General features: G+C 41.8%; 1 protein-coding gene across 3 annotated transcripts in view; it reads right to left on the reverse strand.

Annotated features, from left to right (window-relative positions):
* The window catches only part of ABCC4 (ATP binding cassette subfamily C member 4), a 319,962-nt gene that overhangs the window by 233,075 nt on the left and 64,550 nt on the right, over positions 1-22,337 (reverse strand). For 2 of the 3 annotated variants that reach the window (XM_030813558.1, XM_030813556.1), the window contains exon 4: positions 17,238-17,462. The exons of the other annotated variant lie outside the window; for it this stretch is intronic. In XM_030813558.1, coding sequence (XP_030669418.1) covers positions 17,238-17,462 — 225 coding nt within the window. The remainder of the gene's footprint in view (positions 1-17,237; positions 17,463-22,337) is intronic. 3 annotated transcript variants of the gene reach the window in all.

Below are 22,337 nucleotides of genomic sequence, written 5' to 3' on the forward strand. Positions count from 1 at the left end.
TGCACCCCTGCAATCCCAGCTACTGGGGAGGCTGAGGCAGGAGAATCACTTGAACCCGAGAGGCAGAGGTTGCAGTGAGCCAAGATTGTGCTACTGCACTCCAGCCGGGGTGACAGTGAGACTCCTTCTCAAAAATAAAAAATAATAATACATAAAACAAAAGATGCAAACTGCAGTTCATCACCTTCACGATGCAAATTCCTCACAACAATATGGCTCTTACCCAGTGTCAATGACCCTTGGTGGACAGGGATGCTCTTCCCACAGAGTCCTCAAATGGCCACACTTTTCAGATTCTGGTACTTCCTGATCCATCTTGCCCCTGGCTGTCAGGCTATCAGGTGTCTCTTTATTCTCATCACAACGTCACATCATTACCTACTGGTGTTTTAGACTGGGATGTGGCTTTTGAGTGTTGTAAGTCAAGTCAGAGTAAATACATTCTGAATAAGCACATAAAGTATTATCTATCTTATTTACTTTATGTTTTGCTTACTTCCTGGTTCATGACCCTACCCCAGAGTTGAGTTTGTGAGGTAATGAAGCTTCCAATTAAACTGGGTATTTCTGCAATAGGCAACTAGGATGAGTATGTTTAGTCACTTGAAGCAGAAAATTGCCTGTATTTTTCCAATACTGTTGGCCAGAGTTGCTTAGTAACAACACATCTACTTTAATGAATGCATAATCTAAAACCAATAATCTCTGTTTTTGAGGGGATGACCCAAGGACTGGCTAATATCCTCCTTCCTCGTAAACATGATGGGTGACTACTCTACAAAGTTAGTCACATTCCTTCTCTAATTCTGTAAAAGAAAAGAAATTTAAGGAGATGAAAATGTCCATCCAAAATCAACAACCTGTATGTTCTTTATAATCTGACAGTCTCACTGCCTTCTGAGGCTTTTGTTTTTGTTTCGCCTAATTTTTCTTGGCTGGAATACAAGCCTGAAAACCTATACAGAAGGTTCGCCATAGGCCAGGTAGGGTGGCTCATGCCTGTAATCCCAGCACTTTAGAAGACCAAGGTGGCAAGATCACATGAGCCCAGGAGTTCTAGACTAGACTGGGCAACATAGTGAGATCTTGTCTCTACAAAAAAATTTAAAAATTAACCAGGCACAGTGGCACATGCCTGTAGTCCCAGCTACTCAGGAGGCTGAGGTGGAAAGATCGCTTGAGCCCAGGAGCTCAAGGCTGTGGTGAGCAGTAATCATGCCACTGGAATCCAGTCTGGGCAACAGAGCAAAACCAAGAAAGAAAAGAAAAAAAAGAAAAGAAAAGAGACAGAGAGATGAGAGAGAGAGTGAGAGAGAAAGAGAGAGAGAGATGAGAGAGATGAGAGAGAAAGAGAGAAAGAAAGAAGGAAAAAGAAGGAAGGAAAAGAAAAGAAAAGGAAAGGAAAGAAAAGAAAAGAAGGAAAAAAACCATTAGTGTTTCAATGAGTGGTGGGGCAGTCACTATATATTGAAGGAAATTAGTGCAATCCAATTAATCAACTCTACCAATACCCATGGAAAGAACATGTAACACAGCTTGACAGTAATCTGTTCAAAGGAGGGCCACATCCCCCCACCATGGCTGAAAGACCCCTCAGCCCCAGACCCTGCTATGACCAGTTTCTTTGCCTGAAAAACAAGCCCCAACTGAACTGGTTTATCGACTGAGAGGGGAACAGAGAGATGAGCAAGACATACTGGCAGGGCAACAGGAAGAAAAATGAAAATATGGAGAGGGTGACAAGGCCGGGAGTGGGTAAAGAAGGGACAGTGAGGACATACATGGGGACAAATATATGGTATAGGGTTAGGTCAGAGAAGATCATCTTAAGGAGAATATAAATGCAGTATACCCCCATTGAAGAGGAAGAAAAAAACCAAACTTCTATCACCTTTTTGTTGTGTGTGTGTGACAGGGTCTTGCTCTTTTTGCTGGAGTTAAGTGGCATGATCGCAGCTCACTGCAGCCTCCACCTCTGGGGCCCAAGCAATCTTCCTGTCTCAGCCTCCCAAGTAAGAGACTACAGGCATGTGCCACCACACTTGGCTTTTTTGGGGGGTAGAACAGGGAGGGCCGAGGCAGAGACAGAATTTCCCTATGTTGTCCAAGCTGGTCTTGAACTCCTAGGCTCAAGCAATGCTCCCGCCTTGGCCTCTCAAAGTTCTAGGATTAGAGGTATGAGCCATTGTGTTTGGCATCCATCATCATTTTTTTAAAATCTTTTTTATCGTGTTTTTCTTCTTTCTGCTTTTTTTTTCCCCCTGAGACAGAGTTTCACTCTTGTTGCCCAGGCTGGAGTGCAATGGCGTGATCTTGGCTCACTGCAACCTCCACTTCCCAGGTTCAAGAGATTCACCTACCTTAGCCTCCCAAGTAGCTGGGATTACAGGCATGCGCCATCATGCCTGGCTAATTTTTTTTTTTATTTTTAGCAGAGACGGGGTTTCACCATGTTGATCAGGCTGGTCTCGAACTCCTGACCTCAAGTGATCCACCTGCCTTGGCCTTGCAAAGTACTGGGATTATAGGTGTGAGCCAACGCGCCCGGCCTGCTTTCCACTTCTAAAAGAATATTATAAGAAACAAATAAGAAATGTGTTTATAATGTATCTTCTCAAATATGACATGTTTCATGTGCCCTCTTTCAGACTAAGAATACTTGCAGGAAGCAATCTGCACTCTACAGACTCACCATAATTTTACTAAGAATCAGTCAAAATGAAAATATTTTACATATGTGATTTTCCTTTTTTCCTAATGTTATGTATTTATCAAAGTATTGACCTTGAGTAGGCCAGATATTCAATAATCCTAAAGTAACAGTGCACAGTACTGTAATACTGCAAAATTCATTCCATCATTCATTCCCTTTTCAAGATTATCTTTGAAGCTTTAAGAAAATGAAGAGATTTGTGCAGCAGGAAAAAAAAATGACAGATGTCAGAAAATGTCTTAATAATGACTTATTCACTAACATACATTTTTACAACCAAACGTACCAAACGCAGTAATGCCTTCATCTCTTTCACTGATGAGGATAAAGGAATTAGGAGAAAAATGCAGAGAGAGAGGAGGGACAGACACTCTTTACCAAGGCACCTCCTTCCCACTTTCTTGACTCTATGATAAGCATATCAAATAGCAGCCCTGTGCCCACAGCTATTACCCCCAGGAGAGAGCCAAAAGAGAAAATGACCCTGTTCCTTCAGCTAATGGGTCCCAGAGGGAGTAGAAAGGAGAAGATGAGGACTTCAAAACACATCAGGACACAGGAAGTTGCTCAGAGCAAGAAACCAGAAAAGGGTAGAATCTCAGAAATTCTTTCCTCTTCCACTATAGCTAAATAAAGGTTCAGCACCACATTTGAGGATCAGGGTGAGGCAGAAGTTTTTCACTAAATGCTAAGAAAATGTATGACGTAAACCCCAAAATTAAATTTACCTGAGGACATGACGCAAAGTGAGATAAGCCACTCACAAAAGGACAAATATGGTATGATCCCACTTGGATGAGGTCCCTTCAGTAGTCAGATTATTACAGACAGAAAGTAAAATGGAGGATGCCAGAGGATGACAGGTAAGAGCCATCATGCCTTGCAAAAATTACAAATTTTATGTGACAGATATTTTTTTGAGACAGGGTCTCACTCCAGTGCCCAGGATGGCATACATTGGCACAATTATGGCTCACTGAAGCCTCAACTTCCTGGGCTCAGGTAATCCTCCCACCTCAGCCTCCCAAGTAGCTGAGACTACTTGTGCACACCACCATGCCTGGCTGATTTTTGTATTTTTTGTAGAAACAGGGTTTCACTATGTTGCCCAGGCTGGTCTTAAACTCCAAGGCTCAAGCAATCCGGCCATCTGAGCCTCCCAAAGTATTGGGATTACAGATGTGAGCCACCATGCCCAACCGTTATGTATATTTTATTTTTTTAATAGAAAAAGATTAAAAACAAATCAATTATGTTTGAAGGCCCGAAAGTAAATAAGCACAAAATACAAATTCTAAACCTAGAGAAATATCTTAAAAAAATAAACAAGAAATAAAAACATTTTCAGGGCAAGGCAACGAAAAAATGTAAAAATTTGCTAAAACAGGATGTCTTAGAAGACAGAAAAAAGGAAAAAACAGAAAAAAGCTAAAATTTAAAAACTGAATTAACATTTTTAAAAAATAAATCATCAGCCATGATTTCAATATAAGTCCTGGGGAAAGGAATGCTGAGCCTCATGCGGCCCTCTCCCTTCCAAGGAAGCCACGTCCGGCCTCCCTCTCCACACCTGTTGTTCCCTTTGCCATCTGCTAGTATAGAAACTTCCCTGAGGCACAAATTAAATATACGGATTTCCAGGCCCTTTCTCTAGAAATTCTGTAACAGCAGGTCAGGTCTGAGATGGCCCCAGGATTGGGGTTTTTGTTAAGCACACAGGTGACGTATGGCAGATGCTGGAGCCCCTCAGTCTTGCATATGCCCTCACCCTCCATCTATTCAGTAAGGAAGTTAAACAGGCATGTCCTACAGCTCACACAACCACACCCTATACTGTACACTTGGAGCTCCCAGCTCCACAGCTCATAAACATCTGGGCTATTCAACTAGCAGAGAGACTGGGCTCTGGCCATGGCTAAGTGGCTCATACTGTAACAGCCCACTCCTCTGCCTCAGAACTGTACAACACTAGGAGGCAGACGTTTCCAGACACCAAGCATCGCCTTGGCTCTGAGCCAGGACACCACTTTCTGACTGTGGCAGTGAGCTGAAGTCCAAACACAGCACAGCAGCCCTGCTGAGCAAAGGGGTGGAGGCCAGAGCTTGGGTTAGTTAAAGCCACTGGCATCTGCATGGCCCTGGACAGTAAGGAGGTATCAGAAGGGAAGGGCCCCAGAAGGCTATGAGGTGGGTGCTACAAGTCCTTGGCTGATGCATGGGCACAGGTCAAGGCCACCCAAGCCTTATCAGAGAGCTGGTGCTGAGGAGGAGTGAACTGATAGAGATACCGAAGGTCAAGCTGAGGTGAGGTACTGAAATTCTCACCAGACCAGAGTGCAGAAACCTCATTCACATATCATTAACACACCTGGCATACGGTTGAAACACCAGAGAGATCGTGTCTTAGAATTCAAGAGCACTAGCCAGAGAAATAATCCTCAAACAGGGCAATTTTGCCCCCCAGGAGAGATTTGGCAATGACTGGAGGCACTACTGGTTGTGACAACTAGAGGGACGCTTTCGGTATCTAGTGGGTAGAGGCCACAGATGCTGTTCAACATCTTACAATGCACAGAGCAGCCTCTCCATCCCCAAAAAGAAATTATTTAGCCCTAAATGTCAAGTGCTACCCAGGTTGAGAAACTCTACACTAAAAAAGAGTTAACACTAAACTTGCCCAAGAAAAAACAAGCACTACTGAACAAGGCCCGCAAATGGCACATGGTTTGAATTTTGAGTCCCATCAAGTTAGAGGAGCTTGGAAAACACCTTAAAATTTCCAAAGTTCTGCCCTAACAAGGCATAAAAAACAGGCCTATGAGTTTAGCAAGTTAATATGCTATTGGAGTAAAATTCAATACTTTTTAGAATTATCAGAAGTCAGACATACAATATATCATCCAAAATGTCCACAATAAAAAATCTTAGACATGCAAGAAAGAAAATTTAACTCAGGGCAATAAAGAAAGCAGTCTTTATAATAAAAACCAAACCCCTCAAATATATAAATAATAAAAGCAAATCCAAGTAGGCACACACATTGGATTTTAAGCTTTACAGAAACAAGTATAAATGTACTCAACAGGTTAATATGTTCAAAGAAACTGAGGAAAAATATGAGTAAAGAGATAGAGATTTTCAGCAAAAAAGTGTAAAGTTTTTTGTTTGTTTGTTTTTTGAGAAAGAGTCTCACTCTGTCACCCAGGCTGGAGTATAGTGGTATGATCTCAGCTCACTGCAACCTCTGCCCACGGGTTCAAGCGATTCTCCTGCCTCAGCCTCCTGAGTAACTGGGATTACAGGCGCCTGCCACCACGCCCAGCTAAATTTTGTATTTTTCGTAGAGACAGGGTTTCACCATGTTGGCCAGGCTAGTCTCAAACTCCTGACCTCATGTGATCTGCCCGCCTTGGCGTCCCAAACTGTTGGGATTACAGGCCACTGTGCCTGGCCAGTGTAAAGTATTTTTAAAAAGAGCCCAATAAACACTCTAGAGCTGCAATACTGAAATGAGAAATAACGGAGAAAAAAAAAAAATCACTGGCTGGGCTTACTAGCAGTTTAAAAACAACAGAAAAGATTGAATAAAAGTGAAAAAGACTGATTGTCCTATAAGACAATCTCAAATAGTTTAATATATATGTAATAGGAGTCCAAGAAAAACAACAGTGTGAAAATAAGTTAAAAAAAAACTTAAGATATAATGGTTAAATATTTCCTAAACTTCACAATAATAAAAAGAATCAAATCAAAGATCCAAGAAGCTCAGCAAACCCCGAGAAGTATAAATACCAAGTAAATTATACCTGGGATCATTATCAATCCTCTAAAAAATCAGTATCAAAGAGAAAAAAAAATCAACCAAAAAAACAAAAACAGAGAAACATTACATACAAGGTAATAAAGATACAAATGATGGCTAATTTCTTATCAGAAAGAACGAAGGCCAGTTGACAATGGAACACCTTTGAGGGGAGAGGGGCAGACATCACCAGCTATCACCCAGAATTCAACATCCAGCAACCACATGCTTCAAAAGAAAAAAAAAAATTGTTCAGATTAAAGTACAAAATGAGAGAATTCATCGCCAGCAGACTTATAATATAAGAAATGTTGGCCAGGTGTGGTGGCTCACGCCTGTAATCCCAGCACTTTGGGAGGCCAAGGCAGGCAGATCACTTGAGGTCAGGAGTTCAAGACCAGCCTGGGTAACATAGCAAAACCCCATCTCTACTAAAAATACAAAATTTAGCCAGGTGTGGTGTCACACGCCTATAATCCCAGCTACTCAGGAGGCTGAGACAGGAGAATCACTTGAACCCGGGAGGCAGAGGTTGCAGTGAGCCGAGAATGCGCCACTGCACTCCAGTCTGGGTGACAGAGTGAGACTCTGTCTCAAAAAAAAAGAAAATAAAGAAATGCTAATATATGTTTTACATGCTGAAAAAAAATTATATCAAATGGAAACCTGGAGCTAAGGGAAGGAATGAAGAGCACCAGAAATAGTAATTCAGTGGGTAATTTAAAAACTATTTTTTCTTCTTTTAAATTGTGGAAAGACAACTGAATAATTAAAGCATAAATATTGTATGGTGGTGAAGATGAGGGGATATTAAATAAAAATAAACCTTAAGCACAAATGAATCCAGTAAGAAACTTTAAATACAAGTGAATCCAGTAAGTCAGGATGCAAAAAGTTCATGACTAAAGAGAAAAAGAGACTAACTCTCATAACTGGAGATTTTAACTTCTCTCCCTCTCCCCCACTGTCTGTCTGTCTGTCTCTCTCTCTCTCTCTCAAACACACACACACACACACACACACACACACACACACACACACACACAGTATATTTGTTTCTATCCAAAGGCATGATTATCTAAATAGCTATCCTAAGGAATCAGCCAAAAATTACTGCAACTTAATGCACTTTAGCAAGGTTTCAGGAAACAAAGCAAAAATACAAAAATCAATTGAATTTCTATATACTAACAACAAATGGTAAGTGAAAATTTAAAACACGATTTATGGCCAGGCACAGTGGCTCACTCCTGTAATCCCAGCACTTTGGGAGGCCAAGGTAGGTGGATCACCTGAGGTCAGGAGTTCAAGACCAGCCTGGCCCACATGGTAAAATCCTGTCTCTACTAAAAATACAAAAATTAGTCGAGTGCGGTGGCATGCACCTGTAATCCCAGCTACTCAGGAGGCTGAGGCAGGATAATTGCTTGAACCCGGGAGGCGGAGGTTGCAGTGAGCCAAGATTGCACCACTGCACTCCAGCTTGGGCAACAGAGCGAGAGTCTGTCTCAAAAAATAAATTAAATAAATAAATAAAATACTATTTATAACAGCACAAATGCTACTTTGAATTACGGTATTCTTTTTTAAATGCCAAGGAATAAAAATATAACAAATGATCTTTAAGACCTCTATCCTAATAATTACAAGGAGAGTTAAAGATCTAGGGCTTGGCGTGAGTGGCTCATGCCTGTAATCCCAACACTTTGGCAGGCTGAAACAGGAGAATCAATTCAGCTCAGGAGTTCAAGATCATCCCAGGAAACATAGTGAGACTCCATCTCTACTTAAAAAAAAAGAAAAGAAAAATTTATAAAGATCTAGATAACTGAGGAATAGGTAAATATACTATTTTCTTACACTGGAAATCTAAATAATGTTAAGATCCCACTCTTAACATTAATAGTCAGGTGGATAGAACTGCCCTGTTTGAGAATTACTTCTCTGGATAGTGCTCTTGAATTCTAAGACGTGGTCTTAGAATTCAAGATGCATAACCCAACAGTTCCCTGCAAAACTTGAAAAGCTGATTCTAAAGTCAATATGAAAATGCAAGAGACTTAAAATAATCAAAACAATCATAAAAGAAAAACAGGTTGGGTAACTTTTACTATTTGATTTATAAAGCTACAGTAATTAAGACAATTTGCTATGAAGAAAGAATAGATTATATCCACCTGACTATTAAAGTAAAACAAAAGGAAAATATAGACAAACAAAAGGAAAATATAGATCAACAAAACAGAATAGAGGATCCAGAAGCAGATTAACACATAAATGGCCATTTAATCTACAACATTTTCTCCAACTTAATTCAATGGGGAAAGAGTAGTCTTCAACAAGTTATCAGGAAACTGGCCCTGGGAAGTGAATGCACTTCTCTTAAGATTTTACAGCTTAGAAAATGACAACACTGAGATGTGAACTCAGGTCTGACTGCTCTGAGTCCATGACTGCTCTCAGAGTCCACACTCAATCTCTACCCTTGCCAATCTGCCACTAGAAGACTTCATGGAGTCTTCTACAAAGTGCCTGGACACCTGACTCAACACCTGGGCTCTCCTGCATATAAGATTCCCAGACCAGATGGTAGGACACTCGGGCTGACGGACAGCTACCATGCTTGAGGTTTATACCTACAAGTCCGAAGGAGTTACTCACCGATGAAGGGGATTAAACCCGCAATATGCTATCTCTGTGAACTGGAAGGTCTTAGTTATAAAGCATAAAATTAAGCTGAACACATATTTGAGGCCTATTAGTATCACATAGGTGCTTTTAAAATTGCCCTATAGCAATTAAATCAGAATGTTTAGGGGAAGAGTCCAGACACAGTGTTATTTTAAAGATTTCCCCTCATGAATACAACAGAGAGCAGTATGAGGAACCACTGAGCTAAAGCATTTTCTTCCAGTTTGCACCCACACTCCAGTGAAGCAAATACAATTATCAGATGATGGGACGCATCTGACACTCCTACATCTCCAGCAGCAGAAATTTCCTCTTGGAAAAATCCAAACAAAACAAGTCCTCCCTCCTTAACTTGCTTTCTTAGCTCAAACTCCAAGCTATGGAAAGTTAACTTGGCTCCTCTTAAGCTATTCCCTAGCAAACTAGAAGATGGACAAATTGTCACTTGATGAGATTAATGTCTCACAAAATGCCCAGGTCCAATTCAAGTTCACATCAGAAGTAAAACCAAAAACTGGGGCGGGGGGAGTTTTTGAAACAAAAATTTTAACGTATTATAGACAATGTAAGAAGCACTACTGGGTCATTCTAATCTTGTCAGAAACTTAGAAAATAACATAAGAAGAGGAAGTCCAACCAAAGTATCACATGTGTCCAGGGAGATAACTTCGACACACACCACACAGTTTCACTTTGACAACACTGTCAAGAGGCTCTCTACGAATCTTCAGAAAGGAAACCGATCTACAGACTAATAGACAAAAGATTAGTTTGAACCATATAAAATTGCTAGTTTTGTAAAAAGGCCCAAAGGAGCTGAATATATGTAATTTCTTTTTTTTAAAGAAGACTCCTGCTCTGTCACCCACACTGGAATGCAGTGGCACGGATCTCAGCTCACTGCAACCTCCGCCTCCTGGGTTCAAGCAATTCTTGTGCCTCAGCCTCCCGAGTAGATGGGATCACAGGCATGCACCACCATGCCAGGCTAATTTTTGTATTTTTAGTAGAGATGGGGTTTCACCATGTTGGTCAGGCTGGTCTTGAACTCCTGGCCTCAAGTGATCCACCCACCTCGGCCTCCCAAAGTGTTGGGATTACAGGTGTGAGCCACTGCACCCAGCCCTGAATATCTGTAATTTCATACTATTCAGTCTAAATATAAAGCAATATAGAGTCTACAGTGAAATAAAATTAGCTTTAAATAAAAACAAAAGTTCTGCTTTAAAACTATGACCACAACATTGTATGGCTCAGATGCTGACAAAATTTTCTAACAATTGTCTTTCCACATCCACTGAGAAAACCCAGAGGGAGAAGGGGCAGGAAGACTGGGATGCAGCTGGAGGGCTACAGGTGGCTGCAATCTTCTCACCATCAGCACATGATGGTGCATTTATTTTTTTACTTCAGGTTCTACTTACTGCATAGGGCGGCAGACATGACTTGGGAAAGGTGCACAAGCCCAGCCTCTCTGTGCATCATGGGAGGGCGCCTTCCACTTCCTACTCAGTCTGTGGTAGAGGAGGCTGTCTGCTGCTCTGACCACTGACCTAAAAATATACCTGCCCTGAAGCAAGGCCAGGAAAAGAGAAGGAAAAGATCAAGGCCGGGCACAGTGGCTTACACCTGTAATCCCAGCACTTTGAGAGGTCAACGTAGGCGCATTACCTGAGGTTTGGAGTTCGCGACCAGCCTGGCCAACATGGTGAAACTCCGTCTCTACTAAAAATACAAAAATACACCACAATGCCTGTAATCCCAGCTACTTGGGAAGCTGAGGCATGGGAATCATTTGATCCCGGGAGGCAGAGGTTGCAGTGAGCTAAGATCGTGCCACTGCCCTCTAGCCTGGGCGACAGAGCAAGACTCCATCTTGAAAAAAAAAAAAAAAGGCCAGGCGTGGTGGCTCACACCTGTAATCCTGGTACTTTGGGAGGCCAAGGCAGGAGGATCCCTTGAGCCCAGGAGTTCGAGACCAGCCTGGGCAACATAGGGAGACCCTGTCTCTTTAAAAAAAAAAAAAAAAAAAAGGAAATGGTCAAGACGAGAGGGTTCTCAAATGAAAAGATTAAAAGAAACAGGAATTCTTCCCCCGGAAAGATGAAGAGTACCTGATAATATGAACTCTGGATGGAGTATCTAAGAGAATACATACATGTATTCCTGCAGTATCCATAGTCCCTGCATACAGGGAATATGCATTTCCCCCCAAGTTACAGAATTCTAAAAAGAGAACCACACAGTATCACTTAAATGGTTAAACAATACACTTAGGGTAACTACAAATATTTCTCAACACAGAAATCTATAGACAGCACCCCTTTGAGATACACTACATACATATATTCCATATATTCTTCTCGGGCAGATCTGTAATAAATGATAAAGGAAAACTAGAAAGTCTGCAGGGACTCAATACACCTTAGAAGGTGGAAGATGAAGGACAGACAGATACTTTACCTCAAACTATCCTTCAGAGTAACTAAGGAAAGTGAAGATGAGCAGTTTTATCCAAAATAAAAAGTTTCCCCAGACTTTCTCAATTCTGCAAAGAAGTCTGCAAACAGCAGAGAGGAGCACCAGCAAGCAGGCTCAGGTACTGCTGTGGCTTTACCTGGCATTCAGGACAAGCCAACCCAACATCAAAATCCACAACTCAGAAGCCAACCCACTGCAGGAACCACCACGGTTCTTCAAATTAGATACAAAGCCAGGAAATCTTGAGCTAATTAGGCCACAGATCTTAAGGAAAAGTCTCTATGCCTAATGTATTTGATAATACAAAAGCTGGGATGACAAGCCCATCCTGATTAATGAAACTGTCCTCCATTCCATCGTAGGTCTAGCATTCAGACGTTTAGCATTCAGGCTCAGATCTAACCTGGCCCTAAACCAAGGTAGGCATGGGCAAATGGGAGATCCAGTCTCACTGGTGGCTGGGGCTAGAGATCTTCAGCTATCCTTAATCCAGGCTCAGTTTTTTTTTGTTTTTTTTGGTTTTTTTGTTTTTTTTTTTAAGACCGAGTCTCGCTCTGTCGCCCAGGCTGGAGTGCAGTGGTGCAATCTCGGCTCGCTGCAAGCTCCGCCTCCCGGGTTCACGCCATTCTCCTGCCTCAGCCTCTCAGAGTAGCTGGGACTACAGGCGCCCGCCACCACGCCCAGCTAATTTTTTGTATTTTTTTTTAGTAGAGACGGGGTTTCACCGTGGTCTGGATCTCCTGACCTCGTGATCCGCCCGCCTCGGCCTCCCAAAGTGCTGGGATTACAAGCGTGAGCCACCGCGCCCAGCCCAGGCTCAGTTTGACTAAAGGGACCGTCTTCCTCCAACAAGGCCCCAACTCCCCAACTCATGTGCTCTAAACTATAGAAGTAACCCCTTGAGACTTGAAGATGGATACATCCCCTGCTTCTGTGTCCCAGATGGCTAAAAAGTAAAAACAGGAGATAAGGCACTGTCCCCACTGCAGAGGTTATACGAACCCATGCTGGGAATACGACTTGTGACTGACGACATTCTAACATGAGCAAGTACAATGTTCCGCACACTATTGCCATGAGGAGCCCGTATTCTTAATGCCAATCTGTTGACCTCGCTTAAAATACAGCCTGTGCTGCACAGTCTTTTTATGTGGTAAAAGTTATAAGAAATAACACAGAGTTCCAAGGAACCTGAACAAACCACCATGAACCATTTCAACAGACCACCCTTGGAGCCATCAATTCAAATTAAAGCTAGTCATGATTCAAAAAAACGTCTCATTTAGTTCTCAAGTTAAACAGACAAATTATTAAAGAATAAGTGGGAATGTAAAACGGTGTGGCCACTGTGAAAAACAGTATGATGGTTCCTCAAAAAATTAAACACAGAGTTACCACATAACCCAGCAACTCCACCTCTAAATAAATATATATTCAAAAGTATTAAAAGCAAGGACTCGGCCGGGTACGGTGGCTCACGCCTGTAATCCCAGCACTTTGGGAGGCTCAGGTGAGCAGATCGTGAGGTCAGTAGTTTGAGATCAGTCTGGCCAACATGGTGAAACCCTGTCTCTATTAAAAATACAAAAATTAGCCTGGCGTGGTGGCAGGTGCCTGTAGTCCCAGCTACTCAGGAGGCTGAGGCAGGAGAATCGCTTGAACCCAGGAGGCAGAGGTTGTAGTGAGCCAAGATCACGCCACTGCACTCCTGACTGGGTGACAGAGCAAGACTCCGTCTCAAAAATAAAAATAAATGAAAACTAAATGCAAGGACTCAAAGAGATAATTGTACATTCGTGTTCATAGCAGCATTGTTCACAATAGCTAAAAGGCAGAAATAATAACCCAAATGTCCAGTGGCAGATGAATGGATAAACAAAATGTGGCATATCCAAATAGTGGAATATTATTCACTCTTTCAAAGGAATTAAATTCTGGCATACAATACAGCATAGATAATCCCTGAAGACCTTATGCTACATGAAGTGAGCCAGACACAAAATAACAAATACTATATGATTCTACTTCTATGAAATACCTAGAGTCATCAAATTCATAGAGCTGGAAAGCAGAAGGGTGATAACTGTGGAGAAGAGAGAGTGGAGAATCAGTGCCCAATGGGTACAGAGTTTCCACCTGGCAAGATGAACAAACTCTGTCGATGGATGGTGGGGTTGGGAGGCACAATGATGTGAATGTACTTAATGCAAATGAACTACTGTACACTTAAAAAGAGTTAAAATGGTAAATTTTATGTTATGCATATTTTACTACAGTAAGAAAAATTAATGATGAAAAGCCTAAAGTAATTTTACCAAAGCTGTGAAAAAGTAAATAAATGACAAGTCATTTTCAGACATCCCGCAAGATCGTTCAATACCAAACGACAAAGATGGGCTGGGCAGTCATTCCATTTGCAATACCCAACCTGATTTCTGCCAGACCAGGAATTAGGATGTGGGGGCCTCAGTGGAAACTGCTAACGTCGCAGAGGGACCTTTCAGAGCCCTGCTGCAGAGCCAGCCTCTGCCCCAAGGAAGCAGCCCACGTGTGAGGAGGAAGTGTCTTATTTCTTCACCTGGGCATGTTTCCACATACAAGGCAGGACATGAGGATATTCATCTTTCCCACATTTCTGGGATTTCAGGTTAAGTCTTATGGTTTAACCCAAGCAATTTTGACTTTGTAAAGAGACAATACTTCTAAGATAATCAAGCTGGCAAATTAATACCTTTGGGAGATGTTTACATGCAGGTAAGCAAATTTGCCAAGTTAGATCAGATTTCCCAAAGGCTATTTTCCAAAGCGTTAGTGGAAAAGAGGAAGAAAAACAGGTGAACAATATCTCACTTGTACAAAGAGCTGTGTTTTAGTGAGCCACCACCTCAAACCAGACTTCATGTAGGGTGTTTTTAAAGTTTGCCAAGTGGAGTGTTAGTGAAAATTTTTATGAATTTATTAGAAGTATGATCCTGAAAGACAAAAATCTAGCTAATTTATAGGAAAACCTGAGTATTCTTCTCCTAAATGGTGGAAGAGAGTACAGGAGAATAACACAGATGATGATGACGCTGTTGATGATGGTGGTGGTGGAGGTGATGAGACCCCTTGACTAGTGTGTACAAGCCTTGTTATCATTTTCATGTCACACATGAGGAATCCGGGCACACCTGTTCTACTGTACCATAGACACTAAGACACAAGGCCTCCAGGATTCACAGAATTACAAGATTGATTCCCCATGTCAAAGGAAGACTTGGGGAGGACACACCTTACGGAAGCTCTGGATAAGTGACAACGAGGTCAAAGAAGAATACTTTAAATTTAAATGGCCTGGGTGCAGTGGCTCATACCTGTAATCCCAGCACTTTGGGAGGCCGAGACGGGCAGATCACAAGGTCAGGAGTTCAAGACCAGCCTGGCCAACATGGTGAAACCACATCTCTACTAAAAATACAAAAATAGCTGGGTGTGGTGGCACATGTCCGTAATCCCAGCTACTCGGCAGGCTGAGGCAGAAGAATTGCTTGAACCCAGAAGGTGGAGGTTGCAGTGAGCAGAGGTTGCATCACTACACTCCAGCCTGGGCGACAGAGCAAGACTTCATCTCAAAAAAAAAAAAAAAAGAAAGAACATTTAAATGGCTTAAAAAAACGGCCCAAGACAAAGAGATATCCAGGGCTGATTTAATGACAAGTTCTTTAGCTCTTGACACTAGCATCTCTATGGCAACTTCTTTGTAAAGCAACCAGAAATCCTACTCCTTCTGTAACAGTTAAGACCACAGCAAACTATGGTGTAATTTATGGCATATCTCAGTACAAAAGCACAAATAAAATAAGAAAATATCAAATCAGGTATTATCATTATTACTGCCCTGATGGGAAAGAAAATACGGTCAGCCTTTCCTATGCATGGTTTCTGCATCCCTGGACTCAACCAACCTGGGGTTGAAAATATTTGGGGGAAACAAAATAGGTGATTGTGTCTGTACGGAACATGCACAGATTTTGCACAGATTTTTTTCTTGTCACTATTCCCTAAACAGTTATTTGTTTATAGTACCTAATACAATGTATATTTACATTATACATTATACAATGTACAATTATATAATGTACAATTTACAATGTACAATTTACAATGTACATTATATAACTGTACACAATGTACATTGCATATTGTACATTACATAAAGTATGTTTACATTGTATTAGGTATTATAAGTAAACCAGAATCATTTAAAGTACATGGGAGTGCACCCATAAAAAAAAAAAATTATGTCCTTTGCAGCCATGTGGATGCAGCTGGAGACCATTATCCTAAGCGAATTAACACCAGAACAGAAAACCAAATACCAGATGTTCTCACTTATAAGTGGGAGGTAATCACTGGGCACAGACGGACATAAAGATGAGAACAAAGACACTGAAGACTACTAGACTGGGGAGAGAGGGAATGCGGCAAGGGCTGAAAAACTACCTATCGGGTACCACACTCACGGCCTGGGGGATGGGATCATCCATACCCCAAACCTCAGCATCACACAATACACGCATGGAAAAAACTTGCACCTCTACCCCTGAATCTAAAATAAAAGATGAAATTATTTAAAATAAATAAACAAAATGCCATATATGGGAGGGTGTGAATAAGTTATATGCAAATACTATGCCACTTTATATCAAGGACTTAAGAATCCTCTGATTTTTTGTATCCTCAAGAGGTCCTGTAACCAATCCCCCACGAATACCAAGGGACAACTGTTTAATGTAAAAACTTACTTTGAATGAAAACCAACATAAAATAGAAACACTGTAAGTTCTCTCCAAAATTGTGAAAAACAATCAAAAATTCAAAGTGTTATCCCAAACATCCAACTATTTTCTTCAATACCATTAAAAACAACCACAACTAGATTTAGACTATAAAGAAAGCCTGTATCTGACGTGGATTCCATTTACATTTTTCTTCAGTTAAGAAAATTATATGGAATATGACTAAATGGTTCATTTTAAAAATATAAGAATTCCCTTTCTCAAATATACTCTTTTCTCCTAGATTTAATTTCATAGATCCAATTTCACTGAAGCTCACTTCTGAGTACAACTGTGATGTAAGTGAAGGTTTTAATGAACAACAACAAAAATTTCCATAAATACAACTATGAGATTGAGGCAAAGAAACACTGAAAACCAATTTGATATTTTTAATTAGATTTCATTATAAATTTAGTATTCTGCAACAGCCTGTTATCAAAGGCAGCCATGCCCTGACAGCAGGAGAAAACTTTCATTATACACTGGAAAATTTTGCATAAAGAAAAAAAACATTGGCCTGATGCAAACAGCAAGCTTCTCTAGTAAGGTGTAAATGATTCTATTTACAGAAGTTTTCTTCGTTTTTCTTTTTTTAGAGACAGGGTTCTTGCTCTGTCACCCAGGCTGGAGTGCAGTGGCTATTTATGCAATATTTAATTTACATAAAACTTCCTCAGAATGCTTCTGATGCTTCAGGTGAGGTACATGTTTAATGCTGAATGTCACTTACCTTCCGATAAATCATATGGCACATGGCTACTCGTAACCTCATCCCAGCACACTGAACGTGATAAAAATATAAGTGATGCAGTATAGCCAAAATGAGCGTGCAAAGAGTCAGCACCGTGGCATAGGCGTACGCTGTGTGCAAAGCCACAGAATCCATGGGATCATAATTTTCAAAATAATTAATAATTTTTCCCAAAAATATGGGCTGGATTACTTTGGCACTTTCCTAAAAGAAGAAAAACAAAAGCCTTTAATTAGACATACAGACCACACCATTTTTTCTTTTTACTTTTTCTTTTTTCAGATATTGCTCGCTCTGTCACCCATGCTGGAGTACAGTGGCACAATCCCAGCTCACAGCAGCCTCGAATTCGCTAACTCAAGCAATCCTCACACCTCAGCCTCCCAAGTAGCTGGGACTACAAGTGCACACCATCATGTAGAGCTAAATTTTTTTTTTTTTGGTCAAGACAGGGTCTCACTATGTTGCCCAGGCTGGTCCCAAACTCCTAGCCTCAAGTGATCCTCCCACCTCAGCCTCCCAAAGTGCTGGGATTACAGATGTGAGCCACCGCACCCAGGCTCGCTTTTTCTTAACACAAGTTTTATATTTTCAAAGTGCAACATTCATCACTAATCTAAAAGAAAAGCAGAACTGTTTTCTTCTTTAAGACAAGCCGATAGGAGTTTTAACCTGAAATCAAAATTCTAATTTCAAAGTCAATAAAGTTTTAGTACATTGTGCTTGGTACACTGTGGGTGCTCTGAATTACAAACGGGGCTTTAAAGCACACTTGGCAAACTACCAAATTAAGTCTTGGCCTAAGGTGAATAAGGAAAAAAATGGCCCAAGAGGAGTAAGGAATTTGCTTACGAACAGACACCCCAGCTCTCACCCCACTTCCTCTGTACCCTTGACATCCCAGCCCACAGGAAAGTTGAGAAGGCTCGTGTATGGGAGGCCAGCACTCTTGCCACCTTCTTCACAGTTAAGAGCCTTTGTGAATGGAGATATTGGCACAAACCCAGATCAGAAAATCAAACTCTCCAATTTTTCCCAATCCAAACTCCACGTGTCAGTAGATCTAACACCACCAAGTCCAGCTTCAGTTGGAGTGGCGAAAAGAACCAGGCTTGGGAGGATTCCAGGCTCTTGGACCCACAGGACATTGCTTCAATATGTTTCTGCCCCCTACAAGCCCGGATGTGCCCAGAACTGCCACTTTGGCTCAGGTAGTGTGGAGTCAAAAATTAAACACGGCAGAAATTGAGCTCAAAGGTAATGTCATCAGTGGCTCTCTATATCAGCCATATTTTGAAGGTCCTGGTTTTAAAGCAATATTAATAATCATCTTTTCCCCAAGGCAAAATTAAAATCCCACACCAATGAGCTGGAGGCATGTGGACAAGACGTAGGGAATGCAATTTTAACCTCCAAGACTAAAGGCAAAGAAACAGCAGAAGGCAGCTTGAGCCATGGTTTGAGGTAAGCAAAGGAGCTTTCCTTTACTCTCCCTGCCAAATGAGCACTTCACCCCGTAACCTACTTCCTCCCTCTAGAACCCCTTGTAAGGGACCATTTCCCCCATCAAAGAAAACCAAACACTCATTGCAAATCCAGGTCACCAAAAGTAAACACGTAGGCCCTCAACATCATTTCCTCCTGACTTCTCAAAAGACAAAATGCAGAACGTTTGAAAATCTTTCAAGATCTTGACTTTGAAAAACAACTTTTCCTTTTAAGCAAGCTCTCCTTCTTAACAAAGACATAATAAACACCTGACAGGTTTGCTATTGATAGCTGTTTTCTGTCTATCTGAAGTGAGGGAAGAACAATCCATAAAAAACAAAATTAACACACACTTTCATCCCAAACAACTAGCTGGATCAGGATATTTACAGAAGACATTCCCATCCCTCAGATGGGTCATGATATTAAATCCCAACACGCCTGTCCTAGCATGCATACACACACACACACACACACACACACAAACTCACAGACTTCACCAACAGCATTGCCTTCCATGAAGTCATGGAAGTTCTCCCCTATGATACAGAAATCAGCAAATACCATTTAGTTGAAGAATTATGAGTAAGATGATCAGATATTAAGAATGCAGAGGCTCACTGTTACATTTCCAGCATGCCCAATCATTCAAGAGGCACTAAGAGTTTATGGAAGAGCTCCCAGTACAATGGGTCGTAACACGGACTGTTTAGAGTTTACTGAGATGAAAATCTGGACGTTTACATCAAGAAGCAAGAAGACCAAACTGTACACACGGGCAGCCCTGGCTCAGGAGTGCCAAGGGCAACCAGGGCCACAGCAGACACACCTGGGCTATCAGCCAGACACTCAGTGCTCTTTGCCTTTCTAAATGTTCCTGAAACTTCTCACCGTCCCTGGGAGTCACTGTTACCTGTTACACACTTCTCCATTTCAGCCTGAGGTGAGTATGATTCAAACGGCAAGAGGGATGGCCCCCAGAGGAAATAACAGATGCAATAAACCCAGCGAAAGAGAATGCAAAAGGCAGGTAGGTCACGACTACCTAACTGTCCAGATTTCCCTGCCGAGAGACAGCATTTAATAATCCAGTCAAGCAAACGGGCTCACTTGTGAGTAATGCTGGTTTTTGGTCCATGATTTTCCATGGACCTCTCCATTCCATATCTTAACCTTCAACTAATAAGAAACAAAACAACTGGGAAAATACTCATTATCAAAATTGTAACTAACCAAATTTAAACTTTCTAAATATCAGTACCAAGGTCAAAAGTAACTCACATAAATTCTCCATCTTAGAGACCAACCAATCTACAACCTGGTGAAGAGTCTTTCCACAAACAAGCTAAGAATACAGTCCTTACTCCTTCCCAAGAATTCTCCTCAACTGTGAAACCATGGAGGTTTTTGAGAGTCCAGTAGGATACTTCAATGTTCCATACTTCAGGTTCTACCGGAGTCCCAGAGTACTTGAAGGCAGATACTTCTCAACGGAGTATTTGGTACTCAGCCTCCTGACATTTGAGCCCCATCCCTTGCTTTCTTGGAGTGACACATTACATGTCTAGGCCCAGCGGGCACGCGGCCTCCATGCTTCTGCTCCCCCATGCACTTCAGATATTCCTTGCCCAACTGCACCATACCTGATTGCATGAGAAGGAAATAAAACACAGGAAATAGAAACAAGCTACCAAAGAAGATGTTTGAGTGGAAAATACAAGCAGAAAAGAGTGAGCTGTGGAAAAACGAGTAAGCAGTTTGTTTTAGAAATGGGGAAATACAGCCAGGCGCGGTGGCTCCCGCCTGTAATCCCAGCACTTTGGGAAGCCAAGGTGAGCAGATCACTTGAGGTCAGGAGGTCAAGACCAACCTGGCCAACATGGTGAAACCCCATCTCTACTAAAAATACAAAAATTAGCTGGGCATGGTGGCTTACACCTGTAATCCCAGCTACTGGGGAGGCTGAGGCACAAGAATCACTTGAACCTAGGAGGTGAGGTTGCAGTGAGCCAAGATGGTGCCACTGCACTCCAGCCTGGGGAACAGCACAAGACTCCATCTCAGAAAAAAAAAAAAAAAAAAGAAATGGGGGAATAGGGGACAAAAGTAGGGTTGAGAAAGATCCAGAGTTAAGGAAGAAAAAAGGTGAATCTGGGGAAATAATAACAATTAAGACTCCAGATATACCTGAAGTCCTCTCTGAATTAGTGCAGTCCTGACGGCGTGTTAGAATCACCCAGGAGACTTACACGCTCACTGATGCTCAGGAGCCATCCCCCACATTTAGGGCCAATTGATCAGGGTAGGGCCTGAGTTCCCCATCCCTGGAAGATTCTGGAGTATAGAAACCAACGCCTGTACACATCACTATTCTCCTCTCCTGCACTATCTCTGTGTCTGAGTCTAGAGGGGCTGGAGACCCGCTGTGAAGAGCTTTTTTGAGATGGAGTTTCGCTCTTGTTGCCCAGGCTGGAGTGCAGTGGTGCAATCTTAGCTCACTGCAACCTCCGCCTCCCAGGTTCAAGCAATTCTCCTGCCTCGGCCTCCTGAGTAGCTGGGACTACATGCACGTGCCACCACGACCAACTAATTTTTGTATTTTTTTAATAGAGACGGGATTTCACCATATTGGCCAGGCTGGTCTCGAACTCCTGACCTCGCGATCTGCCTGCTTTGGCCTCCCAAAGTGCTGGGATTACAGGCGTGAGCCACTGTGCCTGACCCTGAAGAACTTTTAAGACCACAAAGGGCTTTTAATCAGAGCTGCTGCCAAATGTTAGGCTTCCAAGAAAATCCCTTAGGAAAAAAGGATGCTGAGATTTCAGTGATGAAACTAAGACCTTCCATTCTGCACAGTAGGGAAAATTCAATGTTCAGTAAAGACTGTACCTACCAAACAAAAGGATGGATCATAATTTTTTTTTAACTTTAAACAAAATAGTTTAACTAGTTTATTTGACTGTAAAAAAAGTAGTTTGAAAAGACAGTCCCTGTACATTATTACCTACCCTAAGGACAATGTAAACCGCAAAGAAAAAAAATTTAAATTATTTTCAGAAATCACATTATGGGTAGTAGTGTTGATACTGTAAGATAAAATAAATGAATAAGTATGTTGATATCAAGTGCTGGGCACGGTGGCTCACGCTTGTAATCCCAGCACTTTGGGAGGCCGAGGCGGGCGGATCACAAGGTCAGGAGATCGAGACCACGGTGAAACCCTGTCTCTACTAAAAATACAAAAAAATTAGCCGGGCATGGTGGCGGGCGCCTGTAGTCCCAGCTACTTGGAGAGGCTGAGGCAGGAGAATGGCGTGAACCCGGGAGGTGGAGCTTGCAGTGAGCCGAGACTGTGCCACTGCACTCCAGCCTGGGTGACAGAGCAAGACTCCGGCTCAAAAAAAAAAAAAAAAAAAAAGAGCTGGGATTAGGCTAGGGAGAAAAAAGAACAGATGAAGGAAGAAAAGAGATACAGATGTAACAGTAAAGAGATTAAGTAAAAACACTGGCGTCCTGAATCTGATTTGGAAATACCCACATAAATTCATGATATGTTTATCTTTAAATATAAACATAAAAGGAGTTAAAGCT

Source organism: Nomascus leucogenys, chromosome 5 (assembly GCF_006542625.1).
Source record: "Nomascus leucogenys isolate Asia chromosome 5, Asia_NLE_v1, whole genome shotgun sequence".
NCBI classification, from domain to species: domain Eukaryota; kingdom Metazoa; phylum Chordata; class Mammalia; order Primates; family Hylobatidae; genus Nomascus; species Nomascus leucogenys.